The 24,382-nt window shown below is 47.6% G+C and overlaps 1 protein-coding gene across 14 annotated transcripts in view; it reads left to right on the top strand.

Annotated features, from left to right (window-relative positions):
- The window catches only part of LOC147109680 (uncharacterized), a 396,101-nt gene that overhangs the window by 257,857 nt on the left and 113,862 nt on the right, over window positions 1-24,382 (top strand). For 13 of the 14 annotated variants that reach the window (XM_086003764.1, XM_086003766.1, XM_086003775.1 and 10 more), the window contains one exon: window positions 3,120-3,173. The exons of the other annotated variant lie outside the window; for it this stretch is intronic. In XM_086003764.1, coding sequence (XP_085859890.1) covers window positions 3,120-3,173 — 54 coding nt within the window. The remainder of the gene's footprint in view (window positions 1-3,119; window positions 3,174-24,382) is intronic. 14 annotated transcript variants of the gene reach the window in all.

Raw genomic sequence — 24,382 nt, 5'->3', positions numbered from 1 at the left:
TATGCTTGACAAGGCAGAGTTGTGGGGGGACGGGGGTGATATGCACAGCAGGATGTAGGTGAGTGTGCAACTGTACCCGCCTTTTCTGACCTGGTTAGATCATTAAAGCGCTTCCTTCACTGAATCCAGGAGCGTTGCACAATGCTCCTACTGCTGACCACCTGGGCTACCTCCAGTCACACCTTCTTTGTAGCAGCAGCAGCTTTCTTCCTCTCTTTGCAGAGTTAAAGCGGGGCGCAGCCGTTGAGCTTCCTGAGTCCTTATTCTGCAATTGCTGTCTCTGTGCCAAACCTCCCAACTCTTCCAAACTCCAACTTTGGATTGGCCCTTTAAATACTGGAGTTGAGATCACATCATGCGGGTCCACACCACGGCCGCTGCCACGCACTCGACGGCAGACTCGGAAGTAAAATTATTATGATGTGGCTGCATTAAAATGACACAGAGACATGCTGAAATTATTTCTGGGTTTCCCACATGATATTGGATCCACCCCCGCTCCCAACGCGCCTCGAAGTTAATATTGGGGCCCTGGTTGCTGTGGTGGTCCTCTGATGGCCACGTGTGTGCAATCGATGGCACCCTGTACCTGTGTGAAGCCAGCCAGGGAGGCGAATGCGAGTGCGCGCTCATTCTGGCTATTGTCGTGGGGAAGTTGACATAAGTTGACGCCCTGGTAAACAACCCATCCATGACCCACTGTTTACTTTTCATAGAGTCATAGAACGGTTACAGCACAGAACACTTCAGCTAGTCCCACTCCCCCACCCTTTCTCCGTAGACCTGCAATTTTTTTTCCTTCAAGTACTTATCCAATTCCCTTTTGAAAGCAACGATTGAATCTGTCTCCACCACCCTTTCAGAGAGTGAATTCCAGATCCTAACCACTCGCTGCGTAAAAAAGTTTTTCCTCGTGTTGCCTTTGGTTCTTTTGCCAGTCACCTTAAATCTGTGTCCTCTGGTTCTCGACCCTTCCGCCAATGGGAACAGTTTCTCTCTATCTACTCTTCTAGACCCCTCGTGATTTTGAACACCTCTGTCAAATCTCTTCTCAACCATCTCTGCTCCTAAGAGAACAACCCCAGCTTCTCTAGTCTACCCACGTAACTGAAGTCCCTCATCCCTGGAATCATTCTTGTAAATCTTTCCTGCACCCTCTCTACGACCTTCACATCCTTCCTAAAGTACGGTGCCCAGAATTGGACGCAATACTCCAGTTGAGGTCGAACCAGTGTTTTATAAAGGTTCATCATAACTTCCTTTATAAGCTGCCCTTTTATGGGCAGCCGACTGAGACCCTCGACATGTCTCCAGTGGCGCACTGGAAGGAGCCAGAGGCAAAGAAATTGAGTGTGGTGGTGACTGACAGTGACGGGCAATGTGTGGCCACCAAGTCGAGCAGGGAACAGCTCTTCTTGAAGGAGGCTGCAGATGTCTACGACCATATGCTGTGACAATCTGAGCCTGTGGAAGTACTGTTCTTCAGATATGTCAAGGAAGCTGAGCCTCTGTCGGTAGACCCTCTCTCATGGATAGTGGCTCTTGCGACCTCGGCCCCTCTCTTGTCTCCTCTCCACTGTGCACCTCTCCCCTGTGCACCACGGCACACCGTCGCTGCCGTGAACGGTGATTGTCTTCCTTGTCCGATGTAGTGTCAAAAACATCCATACTGCTTTCCATCCTGCTGGTGTCCATTTGAAAGACTCCAAACTTCACAAAAACCTCTATGCTGACAAGAACTCTATGCTAAACGTGTGGCAGAGGGAACTGACAAAGCAGCTGTAAGCACTGAGCCTTTATTGAGATCAGGCAATCTGAAATTTAAACATCCCCATGAAGTGCACCTCAATCTCACCTCCTTTTCATTGATGAGTTTCCCGAACCCATGCTGGAGGTGTTAAATGCAAAGGAATGTTAAAATAATTTGAAAACGTCCTCAATTCCATTTAATTATCATGTTAAGTCGTGTGTTAATTGCCGACCCGCCTGCGCTAATGGTAGCGCCGCCTCCGGTGAGCAGGTTATTCCCACGCAGTCAAACGTGCCTCAGTTAAACCCGGAAGTTGGAGCTGGGTTGCGGTCAAGATAATTTTTCTTCCATTTTTACTACCCACCCGACCCCAACCTAACCGTTCTTGGGTGTTAAAATTCCCTCTACGTGTTTATCAGAGTTAATATCCCTTATGGAAATTTAACTTGTTACTCCAAACAAACCACACCAGTAACGTAATTCAGTAAATGGTCAGTTAAATTTAGGCTACTTTTCTGAGAGTATATATTTTTTAGATTCTATTACACTTGTGTAAAATTTCTGTCACTGCTCTGTTGACCCTTATTTTTAAGCAAAATGGTTTCTGGACTTCATTAACTATTTCAGTCGGCAGTGCTGCTACCTTGTGTGCAGTGAATAAAATTACGAGCCTGTGGTATTCAGTGCAAACATTGCACATGCACTGAATTCTACACTTGTGGAATGGAAGGTTGCTGTAGGATTTGTTTTCTTGGTAGAACAATAGATAGATAGTCTACTTTCAAAGACCACTATATAAAAGTAATCTAATGTTTAGCCTTACAGATTGTTAACCTAACAGACAATTCAACTATCAAATGTGCAAATGCACCATGTGATGTGGCACTGAGCTATACAGACCTGGAAGGTTTGGGTTCAGTTCCTTCTCTGTGCTGAGTTAATATATCTCCACACTGAGGACATTACTATTGGCGTCAGTGTTCCTGGGGAAAATTGGCCAGAGATTCTGCTGCTGATCGCTATCCTGCTTGGAGCTTTGTTTGTGTAGATACCAGAAGCCTGTATTAGTCACATCCGTGATAGCCCAATAATCGAATGAGGTGCTGCTACTCTCTCTGTCTAGGCTCACACATGAAGATTAGACATGTGGATGAGGTGCAGGGGAGCCAGCACCACCCATGAGATGCTGTCTTCAGGAGGGTAAGAAGAGAAAATTGGAGGAACTGCAGGCTTTCTGCATAATTAAAACTAGCTGGTAGTGAAATTTTGTTGTAAGCTGTTTAGTTTGGATATAACATAACATTTTCTGGTTCACCCCACCAAAGCACTTGTAGAAAGAAATGGCTAGTATAATGTTTTTCCTCTGCAGGTGGAAGAAACGCAAGGAAATGCAGTGTACGGTTTCAGCATCATGATGCACGAGGTAAACTACTTTTTTAAGTGTACATGAATAAGCACAAATATTTTATATATACATTAATTATAATACATATATGGTCTGTCCCTGCCATCGCGCTCATCCAGTCAAAATTATTTTCCTCTGCTTTTCTACTTTTTATCATCACTTATGCAAGCAAATCTCCTCCCCCAATTTGTTTTCTTCGCAATCACTTTTCACTGAAAAATCTACAATACGATTCAATCCAAAAAAATTCTGTTTAATCACATCCCAGCAGTAAAAGTACTGCAAGTTACAGTCCCTGTGAGAAGTTGTCACCAATTCCACTATAAAGCCCTGAAAATCAAATTCATCACGTAACAGCAGCTCTTAACAAGACTACCAGATTCCAACAGCTCTTGGCCACAAACTGGCTTCTCATGCATCTTGCCAAGCCTCTGAACATCATGCACTCCTGGTTCACCCTGTTTTTCTCTTTCTTTTATCCCCCAAGCTGGGAACACCCTCCTCTAGGGGGGCAAAGGGGGTAAGTGTTGTATTAAATTTCCCTGTCCCCGGGACTAACATTCTGAAGAATTATTGTAGCTATCTTCATGCAAGTAACACCTACCTGCCACCCAGCAAACATTTCATCGCTTCTGTTCCCCCGCCCCAACCAAGCACAGGCAGAAGTCCATCTCCTTCAAGTTTATTCATCTGCTTCCTAATCTGATGTGTAAAACCACAACCCCCTGGAGTAAACCCTAGTGAAACCTCAATAGTCTGCTCCCTCCCATTTTCTCTGCTTTCTCCATAACTTGCCCCAGACCTATTACAGTGACAATGCTGCAGGAAGTGGTGTGGGGTGGGCGGAGCATTTTAGAAACAAATAGGAGAGGGAAGTAAAAAAAAATTAAATAGGGAGAGAAAATTAAAAATAGAAAAAAGATGTGAATGAAAAGCCAAAGGAAAGAGATGAGGGAGGAGAGTGTGTAGAAAAGAGAAGTGAATGAGAAAAATAAAACAATGTGGATGCAGAGTTTATCTGCTCAGCAAACTCTTGACTTTATTTTAGCTGTGCTACAGCCCAAGGAAGGAAGAGAGAAACAGAGAAGCAGATATTGATGTGGGGTTAAGGGGGAGAAACCCTCTTGAGGGGAGCAGAAACAGACAGACACATGGAGACACTCTGGGGTCGATTTTCTGGCAGCCGTCGGGTGGCTTTTCATGCGGCCGGGGGCTGAAAATTGGCGAAAAAGCGGGTCGGGACGCCCCCCGCCCCGTCCGACTTTCGGACCGCCGTTTCCCCGCGACCCGATTCAGTCCCGGCTGCCGCTGGAGGGACTGGTCATCGGAGCACTAATCAACAATTATCAGCTTGTTGAGGCAGATTTTCCCGGGCCATTGCAACTTTGGGGCTTTCCCCACCTGAAACACGCCTGCGGGGAACTAGAACATAAGAACATAAGAAATAGGAGCAGGAGTAGGCCAATCGGCCCCTCGAGCCTGCTCCGCCATTCAACAAGATCATGGCTGATCTGATCCTAACCGCCAATCCACTATCACAGAACCATCTCCTGAATCGAACAGAATTAGACACACGAAATGTTTGGGGCAGCACGGTGGCATAGTGGTTAGCACTGTTGCCTCACAGCGCCAGGGACCCGGGTTCGAATCCGGCCTCGGGTGACTGTGTGGAGTTTGCACATTCTCCCCGTGTTTGCGTGGGTTTCCTCCGGGTGCTCCGGTTTCCTCCCACAGTCCAAAAATGTGCGGGTTAGGTTGATTGGCTATGATAAATTGACCCTTAGTGTTAGGGGGATTAAATACGTGGGGTTACGAGGATAGGGTGGGATATGTGTTGGTGTTGGTGTAGGGGTTACGGGGATCGGGTGGGATATGTGTCGGTGCAGGCTCGATGGGCCGAAATGGCCTCTATCTGCACTGTGGGGTTTCTGTGATTTCTGTGAAATAGGAGCAGGATCAGGCTACACGGCCCCTGGGCCCGCTCCGCTACCCACAGGGCCATGACCGACCAGAACCTAGTCTCATGTCCAAATTCCTGCCCACTCCCCGTAACCCTTAATTCCCTTTACTTCTAGGAAACTGTCTATTTCTGTTTTAAATTTATGTAATGATGTAGCTTCTACAGCTTTTTGGGGCAGCATATTCCATGGGCCTACCACCCTCTGAGTGAAGTAGTTCCTCCTCATCTCAGCTTTGAAAGAGCAGCCCCTTATTCTAAGACTATGCCCCCTAGTTCTAGTTTCACCCATCATCGGGAACATCCTCCCCGCATCCACCCGATCCAACCCCTTCACAATCTTATATGTTTCAATAAGATCGCCTCTCATTCTTCTGAACTCCAATGAGTAGAGTCCCAATCTACTCAACCTCTCCTCATATGTCCATCCCCTCATCCCCGGGATTAACCGAGTGAACCTTCTTTGTACTGACTCAAGGGCAAGTATGTCCTTTCTTAAGTATGGACACCAAAACTGTACGCAGTATTCCAGGTGCGGTCTCACCAATACCTTGTACAACTGAAGCAATACTTCCCTATTTTTATATTCTATCCCCCTAGCAATGAAAGCCAACATTCCATTGGCCTTCTTAATCACTTGCTGCACCTGCATACTAACCTTTTGAGTTTCGTGCACCAGGACCCCCAGATCCCTTTGTACTTCAGTACTTTCCAGTTTCTTGCCATTAAGATAATAACTTGCTCTATGAATTTTCCTGCCAAAGTGCATAACCTCACACTTTCCAGTATTGTATTCCATCTGCCAAATCTCTGCCCACTTACTTAGCCTGTCTATGTCCCCTTGCAGGTTTTTTATGTCCTCCTCACTCACTATTTTACCTCCCATCTTAGTATCATCTGCAAACTTTGATATGTTACACTCGGTCCCCTCCTCCAAATCGTTAATATAGATTGTAAAGAGTTGGGGACCCAGCACTGACCCCTGTGGAACACCACTAGTTACTGATTGCCAGTCTGAGAATGAACCATTTATCCCAACTCTCTGCCTTCTGTTAGATAGCCAATCCTCTATCCATGCCAGAATATTACCCCCAATCCTGTGGTTTTTTATCTTAAGCAATAATCTTTTGTGTGGCACCTTGTCAAATGCCTTTTGGAAGTCTAAATACACTACGTCCACTGGTTCCCCTTTATCCACCCTATATGTTACTTCCTCAAAGAACTCCAGCAAATTTGTCAAACATGACTTCCCCTTCATAAAACCATGCTGACTTTGTCCTATTAAATTATGATTATCCAAATGTCCTGTTACTGTCTCCTTAATAATGGACTCCAAAATTTTACCTACCACAGATGTTAGGCTAACCGGTCTATAGTTTCCAGCCTTCTGTCTACTGCCCTTTTTAAATAAGGGTGTTACATTAGCAGTTTTCCAGTCTGCCGGGACCTTTGCCGAGTGCAGGGAGTTTTGGAAAATTATTACCAATGCATCCACAATCCCTACCGCCACTTCCCTCAAGACCCTAGGATGTAAGCCATCAGGTCCAGGTGATTTATCCGCCTTGAGTCCCATTATTTTACTGAGTACCACTTCCTTAGTGATTTTGATCGTGTTTAGCTCCTCCTCCCCTATAGCCCCCTGTTTGTCCAGTGTTGGGATATTCTTAGTGTCTTCTACTGTAACGACTGATATAAAATATTCATTCAGTGTTTTTGCCATCTCCATATTTCCCACCATTAATTTCCCGGTCTCATCCTCTAAGGGACCAACATTTACTTTAGCCACCCTTTTTCTTTTTATATAACTATAAAAACTCTTACTATCTGTTTTTATATTTTTTGCTAATTTACTTTCATAATCTATCTTCCCTTTCTTAATCAATCTTTTTGTTATTTTTTGCTGTCTTTTAAAGTTTTCCCAATCCTCTATCCTCCCACTAGATTTGGCTACCTTATATGCCCTTGTTTTTAGTCGAATACTATCCTTAATTTCTTTACTTAGCCACGGATGGCTGTCTTTTCTTTTACACCCTTTTCTTCTCAGTGGAATATATATTTTTTGGAAGTTGTAAAATAACTCCTTAAATGTACACCACTGATCATGTATCGTCTTACCCTTTAATCTATTTTCCCAATCCACTCTACTCAATTCCGCTCTCATACCTTCATAGTCTCCTTTATTCAAGCTTAGCACGCTTGTTTGAGATCCAACCTTCTCACCCTGTAATTGAATGTGGAATTCAAACATGTTATGGTCACTCATTCCAAGGGGATCCTTTACTAGGACATTTTTAATTAATCCTGTCTCGTTACACAGGACCAGATCTAAGGTTGCTTGCCCCCTGGTCGGTTCAGTTACATACTGCTCAAGAAACCCATCCCTAATACACTCAATGAACTCATCCTCAAGGCAGCCCTGCCCAATTTGATTTGTCCAATTAATATGATAGTTAAAATCCCCCATAATTATAGATGTTCCCTTATTACAAGCCTCAACTATTTCCTGATTGATACTCCGTCCAACAGAGTTGCAACTGTTTGGAGACCTATAGACTACGCCCACTAGTGTTTTTTTCCCCTTATTATGCCTTACCTCCACCCAAACTGTTTCATTATCCTGATCTTTTGACCCAATATCATTTCTCTGTATTACAGTGATTCCTTCCTTTATTAACATAGCCACCCCACCTCCCCTTCCTTCCTGCCTGTCCTTCCTGATCGTTAAATAACCTGGTATGTTTAATTCCCAGGCATTGTCACCCTGCAGCCATGTTTCTGTAATGGCCACAAGATCATACCCATATGTAGTTATTTGTGCCATTAACTCGTCTATTTTGTTACGAATGCTACGTGCATTCAGATAGAGAACTTTCAAAGATGTTTTGTGACACTTAGTTCCTGCTTTTGCCCTTTTTATTACTTTACCTTTTACTCCATACCTTCTGCCCCTTCCTGACACGCTCTGGTTTTTAATTTCCCCACTGCTACCTAAGTCTATGACCTTCTCTGTTGTCATTTTTATTATTTGCTCTCTAGGAACCTCCCCCCCACTAGTTAGTTTAAAGCCCTCTCTGCAGCCCTAGTTATATGATCCGCCAGGACTCTAGTCCCAGCACTGGCCAAGTGAAGCCCGTCCCAACGGAACAGCTCCCTCCTGCCCCAGTACTGGTGCCAGTGTCCCAGGAAGCAAAACCCATTTCTCCCACACCAGTCTTTGAGCCACGCATTTAACTCTCTAATTTTATTTGTCCTAGCCAAATTCGCTCGTGGCTCAGGTAATAATCCAGAGATTATTACCCTTGTGGTTCTGCTTTTTAATTTGGCCCCTAGCTGCTCTAACTCCCTCAGCAGAACCTGCTTCCTTGTCCTATCTATGTCGTTGGTACCAACATGGACCACGACAACTGGATCCTCCCCCTCCCACTCCAAGTTTCTCTCCAGTCCAGAGGAGATGTCCTTACCCCTGGCACCGGGCAGGCAACACAGCCTTCGGGACTCTCGCTCTCGGCTGCAAAGAACTCTATCTATCCCCCTAACGATACTATCCCCTACCACTACAACATTTCTTTTAATTCCCCCCACTTGAATGGCCCCCCGCTCCACGGTGCTGTGGCTAGGTTGCTCATCCTCCCCGCAGTCCCTGTTCCCATCCTCACAGGGAGTAAGAGCCTCGAACCTGTTGGACAAGCGCAAGGGCTGCGGCTCCTCCAACACTACCTCCTGGATCCCCGTACCTGCCTCACTTCTAGTCACACCATCCTGGCCACGGACTACATCTGAATTAATTAATCTAATTGGTGTGAATACCTCGTGATACACAGAGTCCATGTAACTCTCCCCCTCCCTGATGTGTCTCAGTGTTTGAAGCTCGGACTCCAGCTCTTCAACACGGAGCCGGAATTCCTCGAGCAGCCAACACTTACTGCAAATGTGATCACCGTGAGCATCAATGGTGTCCACCAGCTCCCACATATTGCAGCAGCAACACATCACTTGATCTCCCATTCTATGTAATTAATTAAATTTATTATTATTCTTAAATACCCTCTGTCCCAAATCTAGATGGTGAATATCACACCTTAGAAACTATAAACCAAAGAGATTTAAGCTTAAAAAGGGAGAAATATTTACCAACCAATCACTTACCCGCTTTCTGGTGACGTCACACTTGGATTACTTTTTACCTCTCTCCTTCCCTCCGAGTTCCCAGACTGGAGATTGGTAAACCTACCTGGTCTCTGGGACTTTTATAGCCCCGCTGCTGCCGCTGAGTTCCTGCCGACGCACTGAGGCCTTACCTGGTCTCTGGGACTTTTATAGCCCCGCTGCTGCCGCTGAGTTCCCGCCGACGCACTGAGGCCTTACCTGGTCTCTGGGACTTTTATAGCCCCGCTGCTGCCGCTGAGTTCCTGCCGACGCACTGAGGCCTTACCTGGTCTCTGGGACTTTTATAGCCCCGCTGCTGCCGCTGAGTTCCTGCCGACGCACTGAGGCCTTACCTGGTCTCTGGGACTTTTATAGCCCCGCTGCTGCCGCTGAGTTCCCGCCGACGCACTGAGGCCTTACCTGGTCTCTGGGACTTTTATAGCCCGCTGCTGCCGCTGAGTTCCCGCCGACGCACTCCGCTGCTGAGACCTGGCGTGAAGCTTGCTAGCTGTCAGCTGCAGGTCAATCGGAGAAGCTGCGATTTAAAGGGACAGCACTTGTATGTTGAAGGACCTTGTTGTTGCAGGTTTGGGGCTACTTCTTCAAGGCTTAGGCACAGCTGTGGAAGGTTGGAGCCTCACACACTTCTCCAATGCGATCTCTTGGGAAGCCCCTCTCGCCACCCTCACTCAGCGCTTCCTCAGCGGAGGCATCTACGGGAAGCATGGGACGCCTTTTTTTCCTTCCCTTCTTGCCATTAGAGGATCTCCAGCAGCAGAGGTGGCAGCAGCAGAACCAAGAACAGCAGGATCAGCAACAGGAGCACCAGGCTGCTGCTCACTCACCTGAAGCTGCACAGGCCAGAAGGGGCCAGCACTTGGAAGTGGCTTGAGAGCACCTTGCTGCGCTTTAGGGGGCCATGGGGACCCGTTTCTGCACTGGCAGTCCTACTCAGAAGGACTTCCATGAAGATCTGGTTTCTCTGTTCAACAGATGGCCAACGCTCCTCAAGAGATGTCATTCTCTTATGAGCACTCACCATGTTTTCCGTACCCTGGCGAGTTATCTCCTCCATGGAGGTTGCCAACCTTTCCATGGTGATGCGTTCATGCGTCAATGACTCCACAAAGGCTCTGCTCATGGTCGCTATGGACTCCTCCATTCGCTCCACACTCGCAGCAACCCTGGAGACAAAACCTGCCAGAGACTCCTGCATCTGTGCATGGAGATCCATCACCTCTTCTCTTGCGGATGGACCCAGAGGCAGAGGGTCGACATGCAGCGCAGCTGAGCTGAGCTGGCAGAGTCCTGTGCCCTCCGACGAGGACTCTCCACTACTGCCCTTGTCTCCAGAATCTGATGAAGCTCACTTGTGAGCTGTGAAACACCAGGTGACAACACTACTCTATGTCCCGAAGGTCCCCGCGAGGTGTGAGTGTCTGCGCTGGTGCTGGGTGCGCTGACGCTGCGCCCTCAGAGGTTGGAGCTTCCTCTGAGAAGTCTGGCTGCACAGCCTCTTCCTCCTCCACAGTGAGGACGGGGTCTCTGGATGGTACTGTGGGGGAGTAAAGGAAGGAGTAAAGGAAGGAGTTAGAGATGTAATGCCAAGGTTCTTCTAGTGACTCCCAGCGAGTTGGCATCTGCTGACAACTGCATCCATGCAGCATTGGTCTCAGTGGGAGGCCTCTTCCTCCCTGACCTAGGGAAGAGGACCTCCCTGTGGGCCCTAACCCCATCCAATAATGCCTGCAGTGAAGCCTCGTTGAATTTGGAGGCAGCTCGGGGTCTGGCACTGCCCACAGCTGCTGCAGGCTCCTCTGCCATCCTGTATGGTTCGTTTGGAAGCCTTCAGAGGATGCAGTGCTTGCTATGGACCTTGAAAGCACCACGAATGATGACATCATACTGTGGGGCTTTCTGACTCGAATTGGACAATTAGCAAGGCTTCCCACATGCTGGGAATTAATTGGCCACTTGAAGGAAAATTGCGTGGAGCTGGCTGACACTTTTTTATGTGTGTCAGAAACCCCACATTCGGGGAAACCCGACCATTTCCCACACAAGCCGAAAATCGGGGCCTCTGTGTTGAGGTGGGAGAGAGAGATGCAGAGGGCTCCCTGTTCAGAGATGTCGGGAGAGAAGAAGAACTTTTGAGTGTGGGTGAAATGAAAGAGGGACAAATACTGTTAAGGGAGTACAACGAGAACCTGTTGAAGGGGGGAGACCGTTGATGGCTGAGAAGAAAGTGAAGTGGGGAGGGAAGAGAGCAAGTGAGACACACATTCTGTTGGTCAAGGAAGGAGGTAGAGTGCAAGAAGGGAAAGAGATAAATCTGTTGTGGGAGATGTTGTAATCTCAGGTTCTGCTATGAATGGAAGGCACAAAGCATTGGGACTTGGGCCCATATTATAAAATACCACATTTGTTAACTTGTCATGATCAGCACCATTGGAGATCCATTAATATATACCTGTCCAATACCCTATGTAATTTAAAAAAATAGTTCATTCTTCCTCCACATACAAATCGTCTCTAGAGGAAATACACTTTGGACACCTTCCTTTTAAGAAAATCAGATGCTTAACAAGGATATTGTCCCCCATTCTACTCTAGGGCATGTCTGCAGTTCTTTTTATCCTATTGTCAGCAACATACTGACTTTTTGTTTATCATGCCAGAAACTGTTTGAATACTGTTAGCAGTTTTTTGTTTGTAAAAGTTAAAAATTATCTCTTGTGGTCTTTGAACTGGTGGGATGGGATTTTTTGCTTGAGCTTAATTTGTAGCTTTAGTCTGAAGACTTCCTAACACTGTTGTGATTAGTGCCACATGCCACGAACTCAGATTTCCTGTCAGGTATAGGAAGTCCCACCTGGAACCTCTGCAGGAAATTATGTTTGTGGGCAGGTAGTTTTAATCAACCTGTTAAGTATTCTTATCTCAGAGACTGGTATCCCCTTTGCTTTACAACAGTAAACCTGTGGAACCCCTTGCATAAATAGCTTCCCAACTAGGATATGTTGTCACAGCTGATGAAGGTAGATTTGGCTGCAGCCCAGGCACTTAAGGATAGGCAGTTTCTGGAAATGCCACCTCAAAAGAGTTCTCAAATTTTACCTTTTTTTCTGACTCTGGTGACAGATGCTTATCTGTACTACTGGGGAGCTTGCACCTAACAGCAGTGGATCCAAGACCAGTGGCATTTAGATGAACTCATCTCTAATCTCAGCAGCCTCAAACCCTGAGCAGTTTGGTTGCCTATGGCTCATTTTCCGGCTTTCTGGCAAATTGGTGCATCTCTGGATAGATAATACAACTGTAATCTAGTAAGTCATGAAACAGAGCAGGGACATATCTCTGTTCAGAAAATGTAAGCAGAATAGGCAATGGTGATTCTAATATGGTCTTACTATTTTGAAATTATGAAAGGGTTTGATAGGGTAGGCATAGAGATGTTTGCCCTTGTGGGTCGTCCAAAACTAGAGGCCATAAATATAAGATAGTCACTAATAAATTCAGTAGGGAATTCAGGAGAAACTTCTTTACCCAGACAGTGGTTAGAATGTGGACGAATAACATAGATGCATTTAAGGGGAAGCTAGATAAAGACACGAGGGAGAAAGGAATAGAAGGATATGCTGATAGGGTGAGATGGGTGGAAGCAGGCTCGTGTGGAGCATAAACACCAGCATGGACCAGTTGGGCTGAATGGCCTGTTTCTGTGCTGTACATTCTATGTAATACTGGCCTTGGAAGCTTTAGGAAGGTTCATCTCTCCCAACTCTTGAGCTGATCTTCCACACTGACCCCACACACATCCAACTCTTGAAATGGAACATTTTTAGGAACATAGGAACAGGAGTAGGCTATTCAGCCCCGCGAGCCTGCTCCGCCATTCAGTGAGACCATGGCTGATCTGCGACCTAACTCCATATACTCACCTTTGGCCCATATCCCTTAATACCTTTGGTTAACAGAAAGCTATCAATCTCTGATTTAAAATTAACAATTGATCTAGCATCAATTGCCGTTTGCGGAAGAGAGTTCCAAACTTCTACCACCCTTAGGCCTAGAAATTCAGTTGGTTGCGCCAGCCGTTAGCGCCTTAGGAGGAGGAGATGTCGGGCGCTAGGCGGGTAGCGCCCGGGCGCAGCGCGATCTGCGCCTCGCCCCAACTTCACTCAAGATTTAGCGGCGGCGCAAAGTCTTTGCGCACGCTCAGCTGCGCGCGCAGATCATGACGTCATTTCCTCGTGCAACGCCCTTTGTGCACCCCCAACCGGAACTTCAGTGGCAACACCCCATTGTGCGCCTGGCGCCCCTAGCGACTGTTAGAGTGGAACAGTGCTCAGCCGATGCGGGGCGCGGGGGGCGCAAATTAAAGGGCACTCCTCCTGCAATATAAAAGGCTGCCATTTCGCAGCACACCTTCTTGCGAAACGGATCTTTGGAGAGAGACCAAGGCAGATAGCTTTCTGCTTTGGCCCAACACTCGGACAGGTACTTCTGGCTTCAGGCCACAGCTTTCCACTAGTCTTTGCCTTCATTGACATCTCATTGTTTGCCAGCATATTATGGGGGCTGCAATGGGTGTCAACGCTGGCTTTCTCAATTACATCCAAAGGGCTCACAGACGCCGTGAGAGAGTGGCAGCCCTGGCTAGATGGAGAGGGGGCAACAGGCGTCGGCAAAGGAGGCCTTACCCACCCAGGGTATACCGCCAGCAGTTCTCCTATCTCAACGTGTCTGAGGAGCAGTGTGCTCGGAGGCTGCAATTCAGAAGGGACGTGGTCACAGAGATCTGCCAGCTGCTTGGCGGTGATCTGCAGCCACAGCTGAGGAGCAGGACGTCTCTGTCGGTGGCAGTGAAGGTGACGGTGGCTCTCAACTTCTATGCCACCGGCTCCTTCCAATCCGCTACTGGGGACATTGCCAACATCTCCCAGTTCGCCGTGCATTGCTGCATCCGCCAGGTGACCAATGCCCTTTTCAAAAGGAGACGTCAGTTCATCTCCTTCTCCATGGCCCTTGCCAAGCAGCAACAGCGTGCAATGGGCTTTGCAGCATTCGCGGGCTTCCCCATGGTGCAGGGCGCCATTGACTGCACGCATGTGGCTTTGCGGGCACCTCTGGAGAATGCCGAGGATTACCGCAACCGGAAGGGCTACCATTCGCTGAACGTCCAGCTGGTGTGTGACCACAGGCAGCTCATCCTAGCTGCCAATGCCCGCTTTCCAGGCAGCAGCCACGATGCCTTCATCCTGCACCAGACTTCTGTGGCAGACATGTTCCAGGCACAGCCTCACCCACGAGGATGGCTTCTCGGGGACAAAGGCTATCCTTTGTGTACCTGGCTGATGACCCCGCTCCGTGCGCCTAGCACCCCTGCTGAAGAGGGATACAACGAGAGCCATCAAGCGACCAGGAACATCATCGAACAAACAATCGGCGTCCTGAAGCAACGGTTCCGCTGTCTGGATCGTTCCGGTGGAGCCCTCCAGTATTCGCCGGAGCGAGTCTCCCATTTCGTGGTCGTTTGCTGCATGCTGCACAACCTGGCTATCCGCAGGACTCAGCCACTGCCACCACAGATTGGAGGACCACCTGAGGAGGAGGAGGAGGAGGACCAGCACAGGAGGGAGGCAGAAAGTGCAAGGGCCGCCTGTCGCCGGCTTATTGAACGTCGGTTCTAGGCCCCCTCTCAGGGACTGGCTTGTGCCAATGTCAGCAGATGAATGTAGCCGCTTCACAAGCCCTCAGCCGAGCAGGGCAACCAGGACTTAACCAAAAAACCATGCACACTGCAATTTAACAACAATAATTTATTGAAAACCTCTGCCCTTCCCACATTACATGCTCATGTGGAGAAGCCCCCTCCAAAAACACAAAACTACCAGTCTCGGCCTTACAAAAAGAAAGAAAGACACCAGTCTCGGCCTTACACAAAGAAAGAAAGACACCAGTCTCGGCCTTACACAAAAACAACTGCACCAGTGTTGGCCTTACAACAAGCACCAGGCATTTGTGCATACCTCTACTTTTTGCCCTGCGAGGGCGATGCCTTGCGCATCCTTGCCTGGCCCCTGCCCGCCCTGCTGCTCCTCCTCAATGGGAGCCCAGTGGCTGCAGCAAGGCTGGGGGAAGGCTGCTGAGGGGCAGATGGCGAGACGGCAGATGCCCTTGGGGGTCGGCCTGCACCAGCTCTGGCCTTGGAGTGTCCGGCTGCTGACTGCTCCAACTCTGGCTGGGCGGCAGCAGTCTGTCCAGCAGCTCGTGGCAGCTGCAATGGCGGAGTGGCAGCGTCGGCTGCAGGAATGGTGGCAACCTGGCAGATCGCAGGTGCTCGCTGGTCGCCTGAGACATTGGCACTCGCACGGGCCAGCACTGCAGCATGCGCAGCAAACAGCTGAAGAACAGACTGCTGGGCTGCTGCTGCGCGGCGAGTGCCCTGGCGATGCCTGGCTGATCCAGCGAGGGTGGCAGCAGTTAGTGCCCGTGTGGCCCTGCTCTGTGTCCGCATGACACCAGCCAGTGAATGGACGGCACGACTGAGCACTTGGCTAGAAGCCGACTGTGCTGCCGCGAAGTCCTGCAGACTCCTGGCCTGTGCTGCACTGAATAGTTCCAGACTCCTGGCCTGTGCTGCACTGAATTGTTGCAGACTCCTGGCCTGTGCTGCACTGAATTGTTGCAGACTCCTGGCCTGTGCTGCTCCGAATTCCTGCACACTCCTTGACAGACACTCTATGGAGTCAGGCATCCTTGCCACTGCAGCCATGAGCTCAGTGTGCCTGCGCTCAGCCTGGACGGCCATTTCCTGTAGGAGGCGCACCTCCTCTGCGCTGACCGTCGCAGGACTGGAGGCCGCACTCACCCTCTGGGGAGAAGTCCGCCGAGCTTCCCCACCCCTCCCGCGTTGCTGCAGGCCGCTGGGCCCCGGAGCTTCACTCTCCTCCGACCCTTCCCCCCGGCTCCCCTCCAGGGAAGACGTGTCCCCCACATCGCCATGGGCTGGCGCGGCTGAGGGTGGCACTGATGGGCCCTCTTCCTCCTCCTCGTCTTCCGAAGCGCTGACAGTGGCAGCTTGAGGGCCCGCCTCCTCACCTGGCGATTCACCATCTGAAAGCAGGAAGGCACAAGAGTAGCTTTAGAGTGAGGACAGGGCGGCAGCGAGGGAGGCATGAGTGGTGCCATTCACCGCATTGGTCAGACAGTGGCAAAGGATGCTGATCTGATGCGCAAGTGGAACGAGAGAGGTCCAAAAGGTGATGCCCTTACCATTGGTGCCCAGAACAGGGTCGGCATCTCCACTGGCGACGGGGCCAATCAGCCGGCCTCCCATAATGCGCTCCACACGCTGGTCGAGGTCGGAGAGCTCTTTGAGGTCAGGACGGCCTCCGCCGGTCTCAGTTCGGTTGCGCCGGTTGTGCGCAACCTTGGCCTGCAAGAGAAAGGATGGCCTCTAAGTACAGTGTGTAGCCCTGATCTTGTCTGCACTGCCTCCCATGGTCGAATAGCTTGGACAGTGTGTAGCCCTGATCTTGTCTGCACTGCCTCCCATGGTCGAATAGCTTGGACAGTGTGTAGCCCTGATCTTGTCTGCAATGCCTCCCATGGTCGAATAGCTTGGACAGTGTGTAGCCCTGATCTTGTCTGCAATGCCTCCCATGGTCGAATAGCTTGGACAGTGTGTAGCCCTGATCTTGTCTGCAATGCCTCCCATGGTCGAATAGCTTGGACAGTGTGTAGCCCTGATCTTGTCTGCAATGCCTCCCATGGTCGAATAGCTTGGACAGTGTGTAAAGTGCTGAATGTGCAATTGATTTTCATGCCAGTCCCATAGCTGCTGGATGAGGGCTGGCCATTAGGGCTTTCAGGTCCCTTTGCCCATAATGTGAGGTGCACATGCAAGGGTGAGGAGGACACTGGAAAGGGTACTCACCCTGACAACCCGAGTGAGGTCGTTGAACTTCTTCCGGCATTGCACAGGAGTCCTGGCAACCACGCTGTTGGAAGACACCCTGTTGGACACCTCCCTCCAGGCTTTCCGGTAGGCGCTGGGCAGCGGCCTCTTGCCACCTTCTGGGAACAAAACATGGCACCTGCGCTCCACTCCGCCAACCAGCACCCTCAGGTCTCCGTCGCTGAAGCGCTGCGCTCTCTCCCTGGCCTTCTCCATAGTCCTGGGCGTTGTACAGGTGAAGCTGAAGTGGTCAGGCCTAGGTTGAGGGCTGCAGTGTGCAGGGCGTGGCAGGCAAACAAATCCACCCTCCCCCTTTAAGAGATGACCGGCGCCAGAGTGTCTGCCGTCAATCAAGAACTCGCCGCACCTGCGCTGCGCCCGGCCTCGGGGGTATCGCTCAGCACCGCCGGCTTAGCGCCTAAAGATAGTCGTGCATCGCCTGTTTTAGCGCAGCAGCAACCTCTTGGGGCGATGCAACTGAATATCGGCGAAGGGGGCGCAAACTTTAGCGGCCACCCGACTTTACCGCCCCAAAAGTGGCTATACTGAATTTCTAGGCCTTAGTGTGTAGAAGTGTTTCCTAATTTCATTCCTGAAAGATCTGGCTCTAATTTTTAGACTATGCCCCCTACTCCTGGAATCCCCAACCAGTGGAAATAGTTTCTCTCTAACTACCCTATCTGTTCCCCTTAATATCTTGAAAACTTCGATCAGATCACCCCTTAACCATCTAAATTCTAGGGAATACAACCCTAATTTGTGTAATCTCTCCTTGTAACTTAACCCTTGAAGTTCGGGTATCACAAAGCTGGGTGGGCATGCGTGCTGTGAGGAGGATGCCGAGAAACTCCAGTATGATTTGGACAGGTTGGGTGATTGGGCAGATGCAGTACAATGTGGATAAATGCGAGGTTATCCACTTGGTGGCAAAAACAGGAAGGCAGGTTATTATCTGAACGGCAATAGATTGGGAGAAGGGGAAGTGCAACGAGACCTGGGTGTCCTTGTGCACCAGTCGCTGAAGGTAAACATGCAGGTGCAGCAGGCGGTTAAGAAGGCAAATGGTATGTTGGCCTTCATAGCGAGAGGATTCGAGTACAGGAGCAAGGATGTCTTGCTGCAGTTGTACAGGGCCTTGGTGAGACCACACCTTGAGTATTGTGTGCAGTTTTGGTCACCTTATCTGAGGAAGGATGTTCTTGCCATGGAGGGAGTGCAGCGAAGATTCACCAGGCTGATACCTGGGATGGCAGGACTGAAATATGAGGAGAGATTGTGTCGATTGGGCTTATATTCGCGAGAGTTTAGAAGAATGAGAGGGGATCTCATTGAAACTTATAAAATTCTAACGGGACTAGACAGACTAGATGCAGGAAGGATGTTCCCGATGGTCGGGGAATCCAGAACCAGGGGTCACAGTCTAAGGATAAGGGGTAAGCCATTTAGGACTGAGATGAGGAGGAATTTCTTCACCCAGAGAGTGGTGAACCTATGGAATTCTCTACCACAGAAGGCAGTGGAGGCCAATTCATTAAATATATTCAAGAAGGAGTTAGATATATTTCTTAAGGCTAAAGGGATCAAGGGATATGGGGAGAAAGCAGGAACAGGGTACTGAATTTGGATGATCAGCCATGATCGCATTGAATGGCAGAGCAGGCTCGAGGGGCCGAATGGCCTACTCCTGCTCCTATCTTCTATGTTTCTATTCTGGTAAACCTACACTGCACTCCCTCCAAGGCCAAGATATCCTTCCTAAGGTGTGATGCTCAGAACTGCTGACAGTACTCCAGGTGTGGTCTAACCAGGGTTTTGTGTAGCTGCAGCATAACTTCTACACCCTTATATTCTAGTCCTCTAGACATAAAGGCCAGCATCCCATTAGCCTTTTTGGTTATCTTCTGCACCTGTTCATGACATTTTAATGATCTGTGTACCTGGACCCCCAAGTCTCTTTGGACCTCCACTATTTTTAGCCTTTCACCATTTAGAAAATACCCTGTTCTATCCTTTTTAGGTCCAAAGTGGATGACCTCACAATTGCCTACATTGAAACCCATTTGCCACAGTTTTGCCCATTCACTGTCGATATCCTTTTGTAATTTTATGCTTCCATCTACAGTGCCGACAATTCCACTTATCTTTGTGTCATCAGCAAATTTGGATATATGACTTTCTATGCCATTATCGAAGTTGTTAATAAATACTGATTGAGGCCCCAACACAGATCCCTGAGGGACACCACTAGTCACCTCCTGCTAATTTGAGTACCTACACATTATCCCTACTGCCTGTCTCCTGCTACTCAGCCAATTTCCTAACCAGGTCAATAATTTGCCTTCAATTCCATGGGCTTCTACCTTAGTTAACAGTCTCTTATGTGGGATTTTATCAATGCCTTCTGGAAGTCCATATAAATAACATCCATAGACATTCCCCTGTCCACTAGTTACCTCCTCAAAAAATTCAATCAGGTTTGTTAGGCATGACCTCCCTTTCACAAATCCATGCTGGCTCTCTCTAATCAACTGAAAAATTTGAAGGTGTTCAGTCACCCTATCCTTAATTATAGACTCTAGCAATTTCCAACAACAGATGTTAAGCTAGCTGGTCTATAATTCCCTGGTTTCCCTCTTACCATTCTTAAATAGTGGAGTGACCTGTGCAATTTTCCAATCTAAAGGAATGGTTCCTGAATCGAGAGAACTTGGGAAGATTATAGTTAGGACATCTGCAATGTGCTCACCTACTTCCTTTAAACCCTAGGATGGAAACCATCTGGTCCTGGGGATTTACCACTCCTTAGTGCCATAATTTTCTTCATTACTGTTATTTTACTTAAATTAATTTTTTTGAGTCCCTGTCCCTGATTTAGTTTCCTTGGGATTTCTGGCATGCTATCCTTTTCCTCTACTGTAAATACTGACGCAAAGTAATTATTCAACATGTCCGCAATTTCCTTATTATCATTGACAATATCAGCGCTTTCAGTTTTTAAGGGGCCATTGCTCCTGACTACCCTCTTTTTCCTAATATAATTGTAAAAAAAATTTGTTGATTTTGATATCCCTTGCAAGTTTCCGTTCATACTCCCTTTTTGTAGCTCTTGTTATCTGTTTTGTGACCCTTTGCTGTTCTTTGTATCTTTCCCATTCGCCAGGAGCTGTGCTATTTTTTGCATTTTGTATGCTTTTTCCTTTAGTTTTACGCTGTCCCTCACCTCTTTAGTCGTCCATGGCTGTTTATTTTGGCAAGTGGAGCTCTTGCCCCCAGGGGTATAAACTAGTTCTGTATCACATTAAATTAGTTTTTGAACATCTCCCACTGACTTTATGTCATTTTACCCATTAGCAGATTTGCCCAGTTTACTGTGGACCGTCTCTGTCACATTCCTTTGAAGCCGGCCTTACCCAAATCTAGAATCTTAGTAGAACCTTTTTTTAAAAAAAGAGAATTTTGGTGGATATATCAGTAATGGTTTGTAAACTGATCATTCTTTCACCATTTAAATGTAAGAAATTTATAGAATTTTTTGCAGTAGAAGATTCCCTTTGTGTTGGGAAATTGCTCTAATCTTGGAATATCTCCAATGTTTTCTATTTCTCTATCTGAAACTTAATTTTATCTATGTATATGTGGCAACTATTTTGAGAGTATATTCTCGTGTTTCACTTTATGAAAGGACTGTGTAAGTAAATTCCTATTCCTCCCCCTTGCTCCCTCCCTGGGATTTCAACAGTATTTTTTCATAAACATATTTATCATCCTTTAAATCTTTGAACTCTTGCCAGCTTAAGTTCTCGATCTAGAAAGCTGTTTTGCTATTAGCTCTAGTTTCAGCTAGTCAAGGTAGTGAACTCCAGACACTAGTTGATCAGTTCTACTTGATGTTTAATGCTGATCATGCTTTCCTTCAGTCTCGTTGAAGGTTTCTGCTTAGTGGAGTTTCTCTGTTCCATATCCAGAAAGAAATTGTTAACCCACATTTTTATCTTGCTGCACACCAGTCTGAAATAGAACATCGCTTTCATTATGTGGACATAGGAACTTAGTACGGCCATTCAATCCAACAAGTCCATCCCTAAGATTGTATTTAAACCTCTTCAAAGGACTGTGAAGTGAATTATGGCATTTCTTTCTTACTGTTACCATGTGACAGATAAGAAAACTTTAAGGTCAGTTAAGGGTCACACTATTTGGTTCATTGCTGTCTTGGGGCCGGTACTCCTGCAGTTCCAATCTCTACTTTGTGATAGGGCATAAAATGCATTTAGTCCCATTCACTGTTCCACTTTTTTCCAATGTTCCCTTTTTTTTCCTGAACAACAACAACTAGCAGCTTTAATGTAAGAAAACATCCCAAAGTGCTTCACAGGAGTGTAATCAAACAAAAATTGACACTGAGCTAAAGAAGGAGATATTAGGATGTGTGACTGAAAGCTTGGTTTCAAGAGGGTCAGAAAGGTGGAGAGGGTGAGGGGTTTAGCGAGGGAATTCCAGTGCTTCGCTCCTATATGGCTGAAGGCAAGGCTGCCAATTATGGGACGTAGGGAGTGGGGGATGCACAAGAGGCTAGAGTTGGAGGAACGTAGAGTTCTTGGAGGGTTATAGGGCTGGAGGAGGTTACAGAGCGAGGGGGAAAGAGGCCATGGAGGGATTTGAACATAAGGATGAGGATTTTAAAATGTTAAAATGAACCAGGAGCCAATGTAGGTCAGCGAGCACAGGAGTGATAAGTGAATGGGACTTGGTGTAATTTAAGATACGGACAACAGAGTTTTGGATGAACTCAGGTTTATGGAGAGTGGAAGATAGGAGGCTGGCCAGGAGAGCGTTGGAATGGTCGTGTCGAGAGCTAACTAGCATGGAAGAGGGTTTCAGCAGCAGATAAGCTTAGGCAGGGGAGGAGACGGGCGATATTGTGCATGCGGAAGTAGCCAATCCTAGTGATGGAGAGGATATGGGCTCAGAAGCTATTACTGTATTACACTTGTAATCCTCGGAGTGTGTGTGCAGAATATATTGAAGGTACAATTTTGAAATTAAGTCATATATTTTCTTGTGCGTATTTGTAAGAGATGTAGCAACTCGTATCCGTTTGTTAGCAAAGCAACAGCTCTACACGCTTGTTTTGCACTGTGGCAATAATCTCCCTGGAGAAACCCTTGATCAACGTGTTTATTTTTCACCTACTTAACATTAATTTACAATAGCACATATGTTGAATTAGCTTACTATCTCAGTATGCAAACTCTTGTTTAGTGAGTTCTCACAATAATCTAACTCACATACAAAAGGTTAATCACACTGATTAAAAACTAAAGCTAATTTGTTTTATGTTATTGCATAGATTTTATAAAATATTTTTTTATATATAGGGGTGCAGCACAGATTCACCAGAATGATAGAGGCTAAAAGGGTTAAACTATGAGGACAGGTTGCATAAAAAAGGGTTAAACTATGAGGACAGGTTGCATAAACTTGGGTTGTATTCCCTTGAGTATAGAAGATTGAGAGGTGATCTAATTGAGGTGTTTAAAATTATAAAAGGATTCGATAAGGTAGAAACAGAGAATTTATTTCATCTGGTAGGGGAATCCAGAACAAGGGGGAGCAATCAGGAGTGAAATTAGGAAGAGGAAATGCTGGAAAAACTCAGCAGGCCAGGCAGCATCGGTGGAGAGAGAAACAGAGTTAACGTTTCAGGTCGATGACCTTTCGTCAGAACTGGAAAAAAGCAGGAAATGGAAAGCAAGTTTGGGGGCTGGGAAAAGGGGGAGGGGATGAAAGAACAAAAGGGAAGGTCAGTGATAGGATAAAAAGCAGGAGAGATTAAGAGACATTGAGAGACATTAAGAGATATTCAAGGCAAGGGGAGGTGGAAATGGGACAGGTTAAGGAATAAAGGATGGCTCTAGATGGGGTGTGAATTGCACTGGTAGAATGAAGGACAGCTGAAGGGAGGAAAGAAAAAAAAAACTGGATAAAAAAAAGAACAAAATATATATATGTGATAGGGGCCAAGGTTATGATCTGAAATTGTTGAACTCTATGTTGAGTCAACTCTCCGACACCTCCTCCTACCTCCACCTGGACCATGACCCCACTACCGAACATAAAGCCACCGTTTCCAAGACTGTCACTGACCTCATCTCCTCAGGAGATCTTCCCCCCACATGGCCGCCAACCTCATAGTTCCCCAACCCCGCACAGCCCGCTTCTACCTCCTTCCCAAGATCCACAAACAGGACTGCCCTGGTAGACCCATCGTTTCAGCCTGTTCTTGCCCCACGGAACTTATCTCTTCCTATCTCGACTCTATCTTTTCTCCCCTTGTCCAGTCTCTTCCCACCTACATCCGCCACTTTAACAGTTTCCAGTTTCCCGGCCCCAACCGCCTCCTTTTCACTATGGACGTACAATCCCTCTACATCTCCATCCCCCACCAGGATGGCTTCAGGGCGCTCCGCTTCTTGAACAGAGGCCCAACCAGTCCCCATCCACCACCACCCTTCTCCGCCTGGCTGAACTTGTTCTCACATTGAACAACTTCTCCTTTGACTCCCCTCATTTCCTCCAAATCAAAGGTGTTGCTATGGGTACCCGCATGGGTCCTAGCTATGCCTGTCTTTTTGTGGGATATGTGGAACACTCTTTGTTCCAGTCCTACTCGGGTCCCCTCCCTCACCTCTTTTTCCGGTACATTGATGACTGTATCGGTGCCGTCTCCTTCTCGCACTGAACTATAAAATTTCATTCACTTTGCTTCCAATTTCCACCCTTCCCTCACCTTCACACGGTCCATCTCCGACTCTTCCCTTCCCTTTCCTTCCTCGACTTCTCCGTCTCCATCTCTGGGGATAAATGTAAGAAGTCACACAACACCAGGTCATAGTCCAACAGTTTTATTTGAAATCACAAGCTTTCGGAGCGCTGCTCCTTCGTCAAGTGAAGTGGAGAGATGCATAAAGACACAGCTTATATAGTCAGAGAATAATGCCAGATGACGAAGGAGCAGCGCTCCGAAAGCTTGTGATTTCAAATAAAACTGTTGGACTATAACCTGGTGTTGTGTGACTTCTTACATTTGTCCACCCCAGTCCAACACCGGCATCTCCACACCATCTCTGGGGATAGGTTATTGACTAACATTGACTACAA

This window comes from Somniosus microcephalus, chromosome 12 (genome assembly GCF_052327205.1).
Source record: "Somniosus microcephalus isolate GS21.2 chromosome 12, FLI_Smic_1.0, whole genome shotgun sequence".
Classification (NCBI taxonomy): domain Eukaryota; kingdom Metazoa; phylum Chordata; class Chondrichthyes; order Squaliformes; family Somniosidae; genus Somniosus; species Somniosus microcephalus.
Note: the sequence above shows the minus strand (reverse complement) of the source record. Positions and strands in the feature narration are given on the sequence as shown.